This window comes from Tenrec ecaudatus, chromosome 7 (genome assembly GCF_050624435.1).
Source record: "Tenrec ecaudatus isolate mTenEca1 chromosome 7, mTenEca1.hap1, whole genome shotgun sequence".
NCBI classification, from domain to species: Eukaryota; Metazoa; Chordata; class Mammalia; order Afrosoricida; family Tenrecidae; genus Tenrec; species Tenrec ecaudatus.
Genome location: NC_134536.1, coordinates 52,654,910 through 52,669,827, shown reverse-complemented (window position 1 = coordinate 52,669,827; position 14,918 = coordinate 52,654,910). Strand labels below are relative to the sequence as shown.

Sequence of the window (14,918 nt, the reverse complement as noted above, 5' to 3'; positions counted from 1 at the left end):
AGCATCTGTTGATTATTATATACCACTGTATGTACCTAAAATTTTTAATAAGCTTTATGGATGTTAGCTTGAAATTATGGGCTCTATGTAAATCCAGCACTCACTACCCTGGGCGGCCTGTGCAATGTAATTCTTACAGGTAAATAACGGGTAACCGAAAATAAGATTCAGAATCCAAACTTCAGGAACTAAGAAATAGGACAGCACTTAGTTTTGTTAGTCCTACCTGGCCTCACATGCAGCTGCTGCCTGAATCACATGCCCCTTTTGATCAAAGTACGTAAACGTGTCCTGAGAAAGTGAACAGGAAATTGCTCGTGCTGGGAAGACAACGGCGAGCAGGTCAAGAGAAGGGGGACAGCCATTTGGCTGAGGAAACACTTGGGAAATCTGAGGACGTTTAATGCATTTGCTCATATAGAATCTTACAACCTTTTATAAGCTTTCTGATTTTAGGATTTGGGGTTTCTTGGCTTGCTTACTTATTTAGTGACAGCAACCTTTAAAACTTGTCATATTCCACAGTAAAAGCAAACACTACACACAAACAGGGGCTTCCGTAAAGTTCATGGAAAATGGGATTCAAAGATGGAATTTCCCCACAAACTCATTTATATTAAAATTATTACTACACATTTATATTAAAAAATCTTCAAGAACATATACTATTAGTACATGCAGTGAAATTCAGTATTTTTTCCATTTCATTTGAAATTACTGGGTTTTCATCCACTGAAATGACTCTTATGACCTAATGAGTGGTGAACACAGTTTGAATAAAGACTTGTCTGGCCCTATTGGTGGACAAGAAAAGTCATAATCACTTTTCTATACTCTAAAAATATGTATTCCTTTTTCCTGATGATTGGGCTATAATCTTGAATCAAAGGTATATAAAAGAAGGGAAAGTGTCAATATAGCAAGTCAGGAGCCAATTCACTATAAAAACAGCCCAAATACTCTGAAATTAGTTCTACGCCAGCAGGGCCACTGCTTACCACTCTAAATAATGAGTTAGGGAATATTAAATGTAACGGCTTGAAGAAGAGCTACGTTGTTACTGCATACAGAATCCTAAACCACCTGGGCCATAGGTTTCTAAAATGAATCACAGGAGGTATTCGTGCCTGTTTCCCTTCCAGGATCCGAAAATTTGTTTACTTTTCTCAATTTACAAATCCTTACTTGTTGGTGATTAATGTCCTGTCCAGTTTGCTTTGTATTTCAAATATTAGAGGTACTTAGAATGGTGTCCCATTATGAACCAGTTTCTACTCTGTCATAAATTTTAAAGTAAAAGTTTCAATAAGTCAGTAAACAAACAAATCCTAGAAACTAGGCAGCCTTAGCACGTAGCAAATGGTATTTGTTCAGTGGGTGAAACCAAATGCTTGTTTTATGTGAAAAGCAGAAATAGTTACCCAATCAAAAGTATAAAAATTCAAAATGGTATCAAAACATGTTTTTAGAAATGCTTTCCCCCTAAAACAATGGTGTTAAATACTTGGAGGCATTTGAATCTCAATGTTATTTAATGCACTAGTTGAAGGATGATTACAAAATATGAATTTGAGTAAGCAGATAAAATTTTCACTAAGAAACTTCAGTAGGAACTACTGTTGGCTATGGGACAGGTACTGTAATCATCGAAATGCCTGAAGCTTTAAACCAGTGATCTACTTCCATAAAGTGAGTTTTCTTCCCTACATAATTTATTTTGTTATGTTTACCTGCATACACACTACGTATGCTTTCTGCATAGATAAAATGTGTCTGAAGATAATCACTAGAGAGTGAGAAAATGGAATAGGATCATTCAAAATAAAGGAACAAAGGAGAAAATACAGAGTACGTTTCAATAGAAAACCTTAAATGTGGGTGGAGCTTAATTTTAAAAATATTTTCTTAGAGATAAAAAGTGCATTTCATTCCTTTTTTTTTTTGTGGCAATAACAAAAGTTAACTTGGACTATATCTGACTTCAGGTCCTTTTTTCATAAGTTAGAGCCTGTGGCAATATGAAATTACTTGATTCTGTCACACATAATACCTGCACTTGTAGAGCCGATTCCTGTGGTGAGCACAGATCTTGGTGTAATCTTAGCTGCGTACTTGAGGAATTGAGATTTCCCTGTGCCAGGATCTCCAACCAGTAGGAGATGTGATTCACCTAGAAAAATGCAGATAAGTTTCAAATTTCTATAAAAGGACCTTGAATGTGCTTATGTGTAGTCACAAAGAAAAACGTCCACTTGGCCTGATGCAGCATTTGGCTTTATATGGTACCCCTGGTCCACAAAGTTACTTACAATCAGTCTAGCAAGGGTTGAACTGGAAATTCTTTGGAAAAATTAACTCTTCATAAATACGACAATTCTTAATTGATTACTGAACATGATATTTGAAATTTAAACTCTAGTAACAGATTATGTGCTATTTTGAGATGTGTAGGCCTATGTTTATTTTTTTTAAATACCAAGTTAGTGTAATTAAATCTTTTCATACAACACCTAGAAGTATTTTAATTAAAAAAAAAGAATTTAACCACAAGTGTAAGGTCTTTATAAGTACTTCATAAATATCAATCAGTTATAATTCCAAGTTACCTGAAAATGTTCTCATTTTGTGAAAATTTCAGTAGTTTACTGAAATATCCTAATTTAATTGAGGAACTTTCAAGTGTTAACAATGAACATGAGCATCTTGGTATATAGCAGTGGTTCTCAACCTTCCTCACACCGCGACCCTTTAATATAGTTCCTCATGTTGTGGGGACCCCCAACCATACATTATTTTCGTTGTTACTTCATCACTGTTGTGAATCAGACGACCCCTGTGAAAGGGTCGTTCAACCCCCAAAAGGGTAACGACCTACAGGTTGAGAACTGCTGGCATATAGTATCTTACTGATAAAAAATTATTTTAGGAGAGCTATTTTCTGAATATATTAATAAGCTTCAACATTTAGCAGAGTTCTTTTTAAGTAATAGGTGACAAAATATACTACACACATTTAATAGCCTGCCAATACTGCGTTATCAAATCCTAACAGTACAATATACTATTCTGTCCTAGATGACATAGTTCTTGAGCTTCTCCTAACAGCCTGATTTACAGTAATGCTGTCTTTGGCCATTCTGGCTCACACAAGGACTCTAATAAGCCTGCTTTATGCCAGATTTCCAGGTCAGTTGAGTGTGTTTAGCGGAAGAAAGCTCTGACATTAGGACATCGTTGCACATGGAGCATAATCTTTGCAGGAATGTGTGGCAGATGGTGCGTTTGCTGCCCACTAGCAGGAAGGATCAGCAGGCAGATGACGGCGAGCCGCCGCCCCAGGGAAGCACAGTGGCAGGCCCAGATGGAGACTAGCTGCCTGGGAAGCTCCACAAAGCACCGTTTCTAATGTTTCCCTCTCAGAGAGCAACATGGGACCCAGCAGAAAAGATACATAGTTTAAAAGTAAGCATTTAATTTGTGGTACCCTTACAGGCTAGAAAAAAAACAGGCACTCATTGAAACTACAATGTCTTGTCCAGAACTTACTGGAGTTCTGCAAAACAAGATTCTGACATAGAGATGCTAGACCAAGTATTAGAGATCCAGATAGCTGCCACATTAAAAAAGATAACATTTGGAAAGTAAAAGCTCACCAAGCAATTTTCATTCAGGACACAAGACTCATAAGCCCTTCTCCCAAAATGTTAATCCATCTCAAAATGTTCAAACAGCACTCACCTCTGACACGTGTCCCTGTGGCGTCGGTCCTTTGAATCCCACCAGCCAGCACCATGGCCACAGCAAGCTTTACGAGATACATCCCAAAAACTTGAGGGCACAAGCTGGCCAGTATTTCATTCCGCCCTAAGAGAAGCAGAAAGAGAGGGAGTCACCAGCCATTTCTACTTTTAATCTAATGCAAGTGTCCCTTCCCGTCATATCTGATGATCCTACAAACCCATATTTTCTACCACCTAAAATGATCCAGAGGGTCATTTCCAAATGGGTGAAAGGAGTAAATGGCTCTTTTCGTTTGTTTGGTCCTGTAAGTCATTTTCATATTAATGGCATGAGATGAAAAGTTTATGCTGGGTGTTGCTGGTGGCACTGAGGGTGACGTGTTTGGCTGCTAACTGCAAGGTCACCAGATGCTCCTCGGAAGAAGGCTGAGCCTCTGCTTCAGGAGCAATTCTGTTGTCCATGAATTGGAGTGGCCTCGATGTCAGTGGGTTTGATTTTGGTGCTACTTAAGTTTTTATAAATTTACCACACCTTAGAAAGGAACAAACATTTAGGAATGCCCCTTATTTATCAATCACCTCTTAGGTTAATATACCCCATAAAATTGAAACCGCATTTTGGGAAGTTCTTGGTAAAATTATTATTGTTAGATTTTTCCCGGTCTGTTCCTACACATAGTGACCCTTGAAAAACAGGACGCAGCACTGCCTGGTCCTGTACCATCTTCATGATTGTTACTGTTTGCGTCTCCTTGAGGATCTTCCTCTTTCACTGACCCTCCACCGCTCTACCATGGTGTCTGTCTTTCACCAGGACTGGTCCCTCCAGATGACAGCCAAAGGAGGTGAGACCAAGCTTGCCACCCTCACTTCTGAAGACAATTCTGGCTATACTTCTTCCAAGACAGATTTATTCCTTCTTTTGGCATTCTATTATATTCAATATTCTTTGCCAACACCATCCGAAGGCATTAATTCTTTGGTCCTCCTTATTCATTATACAGGGTCTGTAGCATTGACTAGACCAGAGCTTAGGTGAGGTGCACCTCAGTTCTCAGGGTAACACTTTTGCTTTCTCACACTTTAAAGAGATCCTTTACAGCAATATGCTGTTTGATTTCTTGACTGCTGCTTCCAGGGGTACCGGAGCCCTGGTGGTATAGTGGGCTACACTATGGACTGCTAACAAGGTCACCAGTTCAAAACCACCCATTACTCTGAGGGAGAGATGAGGCTTTCTACTCCCTTGAAGATTTACCCTGTGGGGTTAGTTCTACTCTGCTCTACAGGGTCGTGCTTGGCGTTATAGGGTTAATAAACCCTTGTTCTGTTCAATCCACTGCCTCTTAATCTATGTCTGTACAGGTTCTACATTAAGGACAGTTATGTGTTCTGGAATTCCAGTTCTTTGTAACGTTTTCCATGGCTTACTATGATTAACAGTCGAATACCACCATGTAGTCCTTAAAGCAGATGTAAACGTCTCTGAATTTCTCCCTCTTTCAGGCAAAACCCATCTGATGTCAGCAATAACATTCTTTGTTCCACATGCTCTTCTGAATCAGGCTTAAATATCTGGAAGTTCCCTGCCCGTATATTGCTGCTACCTTTTCAGAATAATCTCCAACAAAATTGTGCGATATGAAGAATACTAATGGATAGTTCCCACGTTCAGCTTTCTTTAGAATGGGTACAAATGTGGCTCTCTTCTGGTCAGCTGACCAGGTTCTCCAAGTTCCGCGGCACAGATGACTGAGGAGTACTTCTTGGTTTCACCAGTATCTTCAGTGCCACTTGAATGCCTTCCGTCAGCATCGCTGGTTCTTGATCACAGCTCACCTCCTGAAATAGCTGGACCAATTCCTTTTGGTACGGTGATGCTGTATTCCTTCCATTTCTTTTGATGCGTCCTGTATTATTCAATATTTTGCCCATATAATTTTTCAATATTGAAGCTCGGGGACTGAAATTTCCCTTCAGCTCTTCCAGGTTGAAAACTACTGCACATGCTCTTCCCATTTGGTTTCCTATTTCCAATCTTCACACATTTCATGTATTTTTTATTCAGCCTGTTGAAATCTTCTCTTCAGCATTTTACTTCATTTTTGCCTTCCGCTTTACTTGCTGCATTGCCTTAATAAGAGGACGTTCTCTCCTGTCGTCAACAGAGCCAGGAGCCTTTAACAGGTACTTAGGGGCTCCTGGAGCTTCTTCAAAGGTGGAAGAGGAGGAGGAGAAAATCCGCCCTACCACGGGATTCATCATGTACTCAGAGCAACTTGGTGAAGTGATATAAATGGAATTATTTACCAGGGCTTCTGGTATTAAGATGATCATTTCAGGCTACAACCCTCCGATCTAAACCGAGAGCCTGGGCCTCGGATCCTGTGCAGTGCTGTGAATGGGGTGAAGGCTTGGTCATGTGTTTGAAATAAAAGGAGATCTCGGTCTTAGGCTCCATCTGCAGAAATGTGAAAGCGTAAAATCAGACTATTTATACCACCTGTGAGTAAAGATGTTTCATCCAATCCCTGGCCTAATCAACCAGCGGAGGCTTCTAGAACCTACGAGAGTCGCTTGTTTTTACTTGCAATGAATTCCCTATATTGCAACAGTCCTCTGTCTGCATTCATGTTCTCAAAACTTCTGCCTCGTATCTAATTTTCAGGTGTCAGGACTTACATTGTTCTCTGAGTCTGCACTCGTATTTCAGGAATAGCTCTTTTGACCAGGAAGGAAATTGTACAGGTCTTGGCCCGCTGGTGATTGTAGCTTCCTGACAAACTCTCAGAAGAAAGGGCCTTTCTTTACACAAAGGTTAGTTAGTTACTGTATGTGATGAGTTCAGTTGACTACGGTGATGTGACTTGGTGCAGCAGAAATGGTGAAGACAAGCTTTGAGTAAAAAGGGGGACCAGAAAAGTAATTTGTCAGTTCATCAGGGCATGCACTACTTGCCAGCCAGAGGGCCTCCCCCTTCTGTGAGGTAGAAAGCCTGGACGAAAGGTGAAGGCAGGTCATGGCTCTAAGCAGGTAAGACCTAAGAGCAGGCACAAAAGTTTCTGTGCAGTGTCTACAGAGGGCACCCCTAAAGAAGCAGGTTCAAAGGAAGCAGGGTGACCTGGGAGAAATCAAGCTAACACTAGTAAGCAGCAGCTTTGTGGAATCAAAGCTGATGCAATGAAGGATGAGGAGGGTGCCTACAGCAAACATCCAAGTTACAGAGCGCATGACATCTGGAGTCGGCGGCCTGGCTTAGGATCCTAGCTGTTGCTGGCTGTGTGGCCTTGAGCATGCGTCTTAACTTCTCTGTCTGCATTTCCTTAGATGTAAACAGCAGTATTGTGTAGACCTGTTGAGGTATACGGAGTTAGTAAGTGTAAAGGACAAAGAAATGGAGCTCTGATGGCAGATGGCTCAGTGCACACTGGCACGTGCTCACAGAAAGGTCGGCAAGCTTAACCCACCAGCTGCTTCATATTCCTGGGAGAAAGCCGTGGCTATCTGTTTTCCGAAAGACCCCAACCTTGAACACTAGGGCACTTCTCCTGGAGGCTTGCTTTACATTGGAATCAACTTGATGGCCGCAGCTTTGAAAGTACAACAAACAGTACCAAAAACCAAACCACACTCAACTGCCATTGAGTGAGTGCTGACTCATAGTGACGCCAGTGGGTTTCTGAGGCTGAACTGTGTATAGGAGTAGAAAGCCCAGTCTTTCTTCTGTGGAGCTCCTGGTGGTTTTGAACTGCCGACCAGGTGGACCATAGTCCAAAGTGTAGCCACTGCACCACAGGGGCTCCCTGCAAAGAATAGTAGCTGGCATACAGTAGGAATGACTTAACTGAACTATTAATCAAGTACCAAGTACCACTTGTGCTTATCTCTCATCTCAAGAGTTCTTCACACTAATGAATGCAAAATACACACTAAGAAGGTAGGGCTGAGGTACCAGAGATAAGCATTATCCTAAATTTGTCGCTGTAAGTTGGAAGCCCTATACTTGGGTTATGGTGAGAGACGCCCATGACTTTGTCATGGAGGAAATGCACTAGAGTGAATACTCCATGTACCTTCCCTCTGCAGATTCTGTTTCTAGGTTATGTTAAATAGTGGGCCATGCCCTTCAGCTACCCCAATGAGGAGAACTTGGGTTTGAGATAATGGAGTAATCTCAGTTTGGTCCAGCAGACTCCAACCCCCCCTCTGTAAGGGTTTCTAGCCAGTATCTAAGCACTAGGGTCAAGTGCTCCCCGAGAGGACTGCAGATCAGAATAAATCTAGATTCCACCTAGTCAATGCCACAGATTTGGGCCTCAGTGGGCCAGCTCAGCTTGCCAAGAGCTAGCTGCTCAGTGAAGTAATCTCCCACGTCCCACTGGGCAAAATGACGACTCTGGAAAGAAGAGATCCCCCTGCCTGGCTCCTCACCCCGACACCCTCGTCCACTCTGAAATAAATGCTCGTGGGAAGTAGGGCAAGGCATCCTCTCGTGTGCTTTAGATATATCATCAGGAGGGACAAGTCCCTGGAGAAGGATATGCTTGGTAAAGGAAAAAGAGGAAGCCCTTCAACAAGATGGATTGACAAGTGGAGTGACACAGGACCACTGTGGAGGTGGCGCAGGACCGGCCAGTTTCCCTCTGGTACACAGGGTTGCTATGTGCTGGCGTCCACAACAGTATTTTAAGGCGAATCTGTTCATGCGGAAGGACGTTGGCTCACTTTCTCTCTCCCTGTTCCTCTCCCCACCACGGTTGCCAGTTTCTTCTCATCCGTCAAATGCGTCGTAGAGTCGTGCGCAGGTCCACGGAGCGCTCTGTGGTGCCCCCCTTCATCACCAGGCAGGGCTGAGCTGTGGCATTTAAAAGCGGCGTGTAAGGAATAAGTCCCTTTTTTCTAAAGACCTGATCCTGAGAAACACTTCAATTAGGAAAACAATCATTTACAGGTATTATGAGGCGAGGCTTCAAAAAGTTCCTGGAAAGAAATCCCATCACCCTTTAAATCACTTTCCAAAGACGTTTGAACCCCTCATAGATACCCCTGAGAGGGCTTGCTTATGGAGCCACAGGGTAGAGAACGTCTGCTTCTTTGCGGTGGATCAGATTCATGAGTGGTCACACATGACCGCACGGTGTGTTGCACATGGAAGCACAAAAAGTCCACAGACAAAAGCAAATTACATAGATTTAGGCCAATAGGAGTCTTACTTTGTGAACTGATACCTGTACAGTTCAATATGTGGTTTAAAAAGAATACCAGATTGGAAGGAAAGTTTACAGAATTAGTCTCTTATGCTTTGTTTTTTCTTAGAAGATGCCTCCAAAAAAGAATGAAAACAGGCATTTGAAGATTTAAATAGTGTACTGTACATTGGGATGTTTAAATAAAGAACTTGCTCAAACCCAAAGTTGTGATGCTTTGATCGACATAATCACATTAGAGTGTCCTAGTTAAGCCCTAGTGGCACTGTGGGCTACGCTCTGGGCTACAAACTACAAACCCACCAGCCACTCTGCACGGCAAAGCTGATGGTGCCCGGCTATCAAAAGATACAGTGTCTGGGGTCTTAAAAGCTTGGAGATAAACAAGCGGCCATCTAGCTAGAAACAGCAAAGCTTCTAACATGGGACAAGTACCCCAGCCTGTGTGATCATGAGGTGTCGATGGGATTAGGTATCAGGCATCAAAGACCCAGAACAAAAAATCCTATCGCTGTGTATGAGGGGGAGTGAGGAATGGGGACCCAAAGCCCATCTGTAGATAATTGGACATCCCCTCACAGAAGGGTCACAAGGAAGAGATGAGCCAGGCAGGGTGCAGTATAGCACCGATGAAACATACAACTTACCTCTAGTTCTTTAGTGCTTCCCCCCCCCCCCAACCCACTATGATGACCCCAATTCTACCTTACAAATCTGGCTAGACGAGAGCATGTACACCGGTACAGATCAGAGCTGGAAACACAGGCAATCCAGGACACATAAACCCCTCAGGACCAATACTGAGAGTAGCCATACCCGGAGGTTAAGGGGAAGGTGGGGTGAGAGAAAGGTAGAACCGATTGCAATCATTGATGGGTGGCCCCCTCCCAGGAGTGGATGAAGGGTGACAGTGGTCGGTGTAAGACATGGGAAAAAAACTTTATAAATTATCAAGGGTTCAAGAGGGAGGGAGGGGGAAAATGAGTGGATATCATGGGCTCATGTAGAAAGAAAATGTTGATGGCAACATATGTACAAAGGTGCTTGACACAATGGATGGATGGATGGTGGTAGGAACCCTCAATAAAATGGTTTTTTAAGAGGTGAGCTTTCTGCTAGTATAAAGATTTACAGTCTCAGAAGTCCTAATAGGATGAGGTTTTGCCATGTTAAAGGAGGAGCTATATATTTAATTGGTAGAGGCAATAGAAAACTTTTAGTAGAATAGGAAATGTTTAAGATAATAGTTACAAGTGGAAAATCTCTTGGATTTGGCCTTGATTTTTCCAGGAAGACCTCAAAATAAAAAAGGGGTTCAGAGCAAGATTAGAACAGGAGGCATTGACCAATGTTACCCTGTGAATTCAGCCGCTGGGTTAATGCAGCATTTAAGGCTTCCCCCAAAGTTGCAGACACATGTCGAAGTACTGAATGAAATGCAATAATAAAGAATAAGCTCTATATGCTAATCACAAACCTGCCAAAGGATTGCTCGTATAGTTTTCCCAAAAATCTTCAAATTCCTTTCGGACCTCCTCATCCACGATAATCCCCGTGGACTGGTCATTATTTACTTGGACGTAATTGGCCTTCAAGACTATCTCCACTTCACAGCGCACATCCTGTTGGAAGGACTTCCATCGCTGCATGACCACCCCATAAATAGTGAGGTCATCCCCTGTGGAAGAAGGGCACGTGAGTTGAGCAGCAGCACCATGCTGTGTTCAGTTACACAACGAGGGTCCCCCCGTGTGGAGACTGGGACCACCATGCGCCCAGAAAACCATTGGGAAGCAAAGAAGACCACACAAAGTTGCCTGTACAGCTGGAAACTTAAGTCGTTTTCCTAATCTGTCACATGCTCATGCCCAGAAATTACCCTTCCCTGAGAAAACAGTTTACTAGGTTCATTCATTGTCCTTACACTGGATGAAGTGTTCGGTCCGAGAATCGCTAAACATTTAGTTCCCAATTAGAGATGTGGGAATTGCAGACTAAAGGCTGAACTACAATCAATTTGGTGTCAGGGAAAGGCACACTCTTCAGATGACTGGCACCAATCTTATTGACTTACTACATTTGTTAATGTTTATCCACTGCCATTCTTTTCCTAATGAGCCAAATTACGTGTCAGCTTTATCTTTTGTGTCCTACAAATATTTGTAGCCAAGGAAAAAAAATGTAAAAAAACAGCTGCTGACAACTGCTTAATATCACAGACATTTAAGAGAGGAAAAGAAGCTTAACAATTTTTTTCAGTACAAAATGGATGTAATTTAGATGAACCATATGAAAATACCCTAATCTCTGTGAAGATTATTGTGTCAAGGCCGACTCATAAACATTACTGTGCCGACTCGACTACTACAACCTGGTTACAATGCCCAGTCCTAAATGAGCATAGCTGAAAAGACTCACATGTCCTCATCCATTGGGCAGACCATAACCAAAGCTGTGCACTCCTTAGAACACTACTGAGACAACTGCACACTGCGAAAAGATTTGGCATGGTTTTCACATGCTGGGCCAGTGAGTCTTGGGTGGGGAAGGTCTTTTGAAATCACTCCTGGCTCTGGATACGGACCTATATTCTCTTTGGCTCCTTACAGCGCTTGCCTATCATTTTAATGAAAAGCCAGCTTAGAAAATATTTTATAATATATGTGGAGAAGCTTAGCACTGAAAGAAGGAAATGATGGTTTGGAGAAATGAAGCATTTTAGTTCAGTCCAATAGGGTATAACTGGGACTCAGACTAAGAGATGAGACTTATGCCAGGGACACATCCTAACCTATGCTATTATGCAATTTACTTATATAGGCTACACCTCTCTGCAGGAATCAAAATATGTAAATTGCATAACCTTTACCCTTTTAAAACTGAAATGAGAAGGCCCAGGAGTATGTGTATGGGGGGGAGGGGGGAGGGAAGCAGAAGGCACTGCATTTCCCTCCTTTTTTACAGGCTGGATGTGGTAGTGCCCGGATGCTTATGAAAACTGCAGCTGGTAAGCAATCCTCTGTGGGTTTGACACTTGATCATTTAAAAGACACAATTGTCCTCAGTGCCTTTCAGTTCTATAAGGAAGCAGCGAGGGGAAACGGAAGGTAGTGAGCATACCTGTGTTGAAATAGGGGCAATAGTAAGTATTTGGACTAGGCAAGTTTTTCATGAAGCATTCATATTCCCACTTTGAAGCCACATACTGTTGACAGTCTGCTTCTCTGAGATCTTCACCCTCAGCTGACTAGTGCCTCGCACATTTTACAGACCTATTACCAATAGCTGAAGAATACACTCACATTTTTTTGCTTTTCATATGTAGAAATCCCCAACACAAACATGCCAAGAACATACCAGATTATATATAAATCATCTCTTCAATAATTTCACAATTCAGTCCACAGCATTTTCATTCTATAGACATGGGCTGTTACTAACCCTCACCTGCCCGCAGGTGCTCTAAAGCTTCCTCTCTTCCCAGGCACTCCAATGTGGAGAGGACAAGGGGATGAGAGCGGACAAAGGTGAATTCAGGCCTAGTCTGGGAGCCCTAAAATCAAAGCATATGACCCAGAGTAATGTAACAGGCTCTGGAACCCTCAGATTTCTAGACTAACCTCAGCGAGCCTTACATTTCCATGCACTGTAAATTACCCGAACCAGCTGCCCTCGTGAGACCCAAAGCCCCGCTGAGGTGCTGCACAGCCTCTGCTCGGCTGTCTCCACGCAAAAGAACGCCTCACCTAAAGCCCGTGGCGGGACACCTCTGATTACTAGGTACTGAGTCACAATCGGCCTCCCTGTAGCTTCCACCCACCGAAGCCCACAGCCTCTTCTGTAATTACAAATCCATTTCTGTGTGACACACTGAGAAGAGGTCAGCAGACCACATTAGTGTGTCACAGTGCAGAGCATCTTCCTTCCACACCCTCTGTGAGAACAGAATGGGAAGACAGTGTCTATGGATGAATCCTTTTACTCTTAAGAAGTCTGGCAGGCTGGGTTTCTGGGGAGGAGAGAGGCCTTCACCCTTGTGAGTTGGAGGTGAGTGCCAATCACATTCTCAAAATTAATATTGTTCCCCACTCCATCCTCCCTTCACAGTTACCTCTCACAGCACATGGCTGTTTGCCGTGCAGGCGGCAGCTTAAATGATAGGAGCAGACATGGTGATTGCTCTCTAGGTTCTGCACCTGTCCCCAGCACTGGCTCCTCCTCCAATGAACTCGGGTATCCTTAGGGTTAGTGTACAGCCCACTTTGTTATGTTATGTGGTTACCTGAAACTAAGGGGCTTGCACACCCCGCGAGTATACATTTTGGTGTTGGGAGGTGTTGGGAAATGTATTCTCTCTCTCTGCATGAACCTGGCGCCTAAAGTCATGGCGGCAGAGGTGGGCCCTTGCATGCTGTTTTGTCTGATGTCTCTGTACCCTTCAATTACACAACTGCCTCTTGGACCCATTCAGTTGTGGGGGCTGGTACCCCGCACCCCCACGAAGAAACCAATAGCCTTAGACAGGCACATCCTCTGATTCATTTCATGTGCTTGCCTGCTAAGTCCATTATCATTTAAAAGTCACTGTTGCTGAGCTACGGTGCATTAAAGGAAATCTCAGGTGAAATCATTGGCTTTGTGTTATGTCTAGTACTGCCACTTAATTCACTCAATGGCATCAGGCAAGTCAGGGTCTTCATCAATAGAACCAGCACCTGGACTAATCTTTAGGTTTCAGCTCAGCTCTATTGACTTTTACCTTCTCTCACCTCCTTGATAATTTCTGCCCAAGGCCAGCAATTATCCTTCCACATGCCCTTGCCCATGATCTTGGGAAAATAAAGGCGGGCTCTTCCTAACCAATATTTTAGGATTTTCTTCTTAAAAAAAAAACCCAAACACATTTTATTGGGGGTTCTTGCCACCCAGGATTTTCTTTAGGATTTTCTGTACAAGCTAATCAAAGTTCATTCTTACCAGATTTGCAGCTGTCCACTAAATCGTCCTCCAAGATAACCTTCATAGATCGTGGAATACTTCCAACAGACAGCCTTTGGACCTAGCAAGAAAAAGCAGGCTACTAAGGAGATCACATACACATGGATTAAATATTTAGAAGACCAGCAGTTCTTGAAAATAAAGCATCTATTTCTCTGATTTTATCAAATTTAATTATGATTGGGGGCATGAAGAATTTTCTGGAAAAATCATACTATTTCGTATGTAAAATCACTAGAGGAAGAGAAAATCACCAATATGACAACTATCTCTAAAGAAAACCTACCTGTTGGGTGGACTGTCAAAAGAGAATCATCACCACCACTGCTACTAAAATTACTTACCTGGAAAGCAGAGGCATTCTCTTTTCTGCTCACTAGCCACCGTTTGGGGCCAATCACTGAGGTCCTTTGGGTATTCCTTAGTAGCAGAGCCCTGGTCTTCACAAAAAAGCCTACCTTTCCCAGGTTTCCTTACATCCACTAAAACGCCTAACACCGCGACAGAGTCAACTCCAGCTCACAGCGACTCTGTAGGACATGACACAATGGTGCCTGCCAGTTGCCAAGACGAACACTTTCTAGGAATAGAAAGCCCCACCTTCCTCCCTCAGGACAGCTGGTGGTTGTGACCTGCTGACCTTGCCAGTGCGTCCCCTGAGCTCCGTGCATCTAATGGATGGTCACAGGACTAACTTCTGGCCAATGAACAACCAAGCTGACTAGTTTTCAGGGGACTTCTAGGGAGACATGAAAGTTTGGTTGGGCAGCATGGTCTTCTTGCTCTGTCTAGAATCCCAATATGACGGAGTTGTAACTACCCTCCTGGACCACAGACAGCCCTAGAAGAGAAGCCACATGATAAGAACGGTAGAGATACGTGAGGGCTTGACACGGAGAAGCCTACATTTTACCATTTCTTCTATTTGTTTTAGATGAGAGAATAAGCCTTTGTGTTTAAACTGTAGGGAAAG

The 14,918-nt window shown here is 43.0% G+C and overlaps 1 protein-coding gene across 2 annotated transcripts in view; it reads right to left on the bottom strand.

The window, feature by feature from the left end:
- Positions 1 to 14,918, bottom strand: part of MCM9 (minichromosome maintenance 9 homologous recombination repair factor) — a 104,957-nt gene that overhangs the window by 73,361 nt on the left and 16,678 nt on the right. For both annotated transcript variants that reach the window (XM_075554620.1, XM_075554622.1), the window contains exons 4-7: positions 13,925 to 14,006; positions 10,425 to 10,625; positions 3,739 to 3,864; positions 2,051 to 2,170 (exon numbers count right to left, since the gene is read on the bottom strand). In XM_075554620.1, the coding sequence (XP_075410735.1) occupies positions 2,051 to 2,170; positions 3,739 to 3,864; positions 10,425 to 10,625; positions 13,925 to 14,006 (529 nt within the window). The remainder of the gene's footprint in view (positions 1 to 2,050; positions 2,171 to 3,738; positions 3,865 to 10,424; positions 10,626 to 13,924; positions 14,007 to 14,918) is intronic.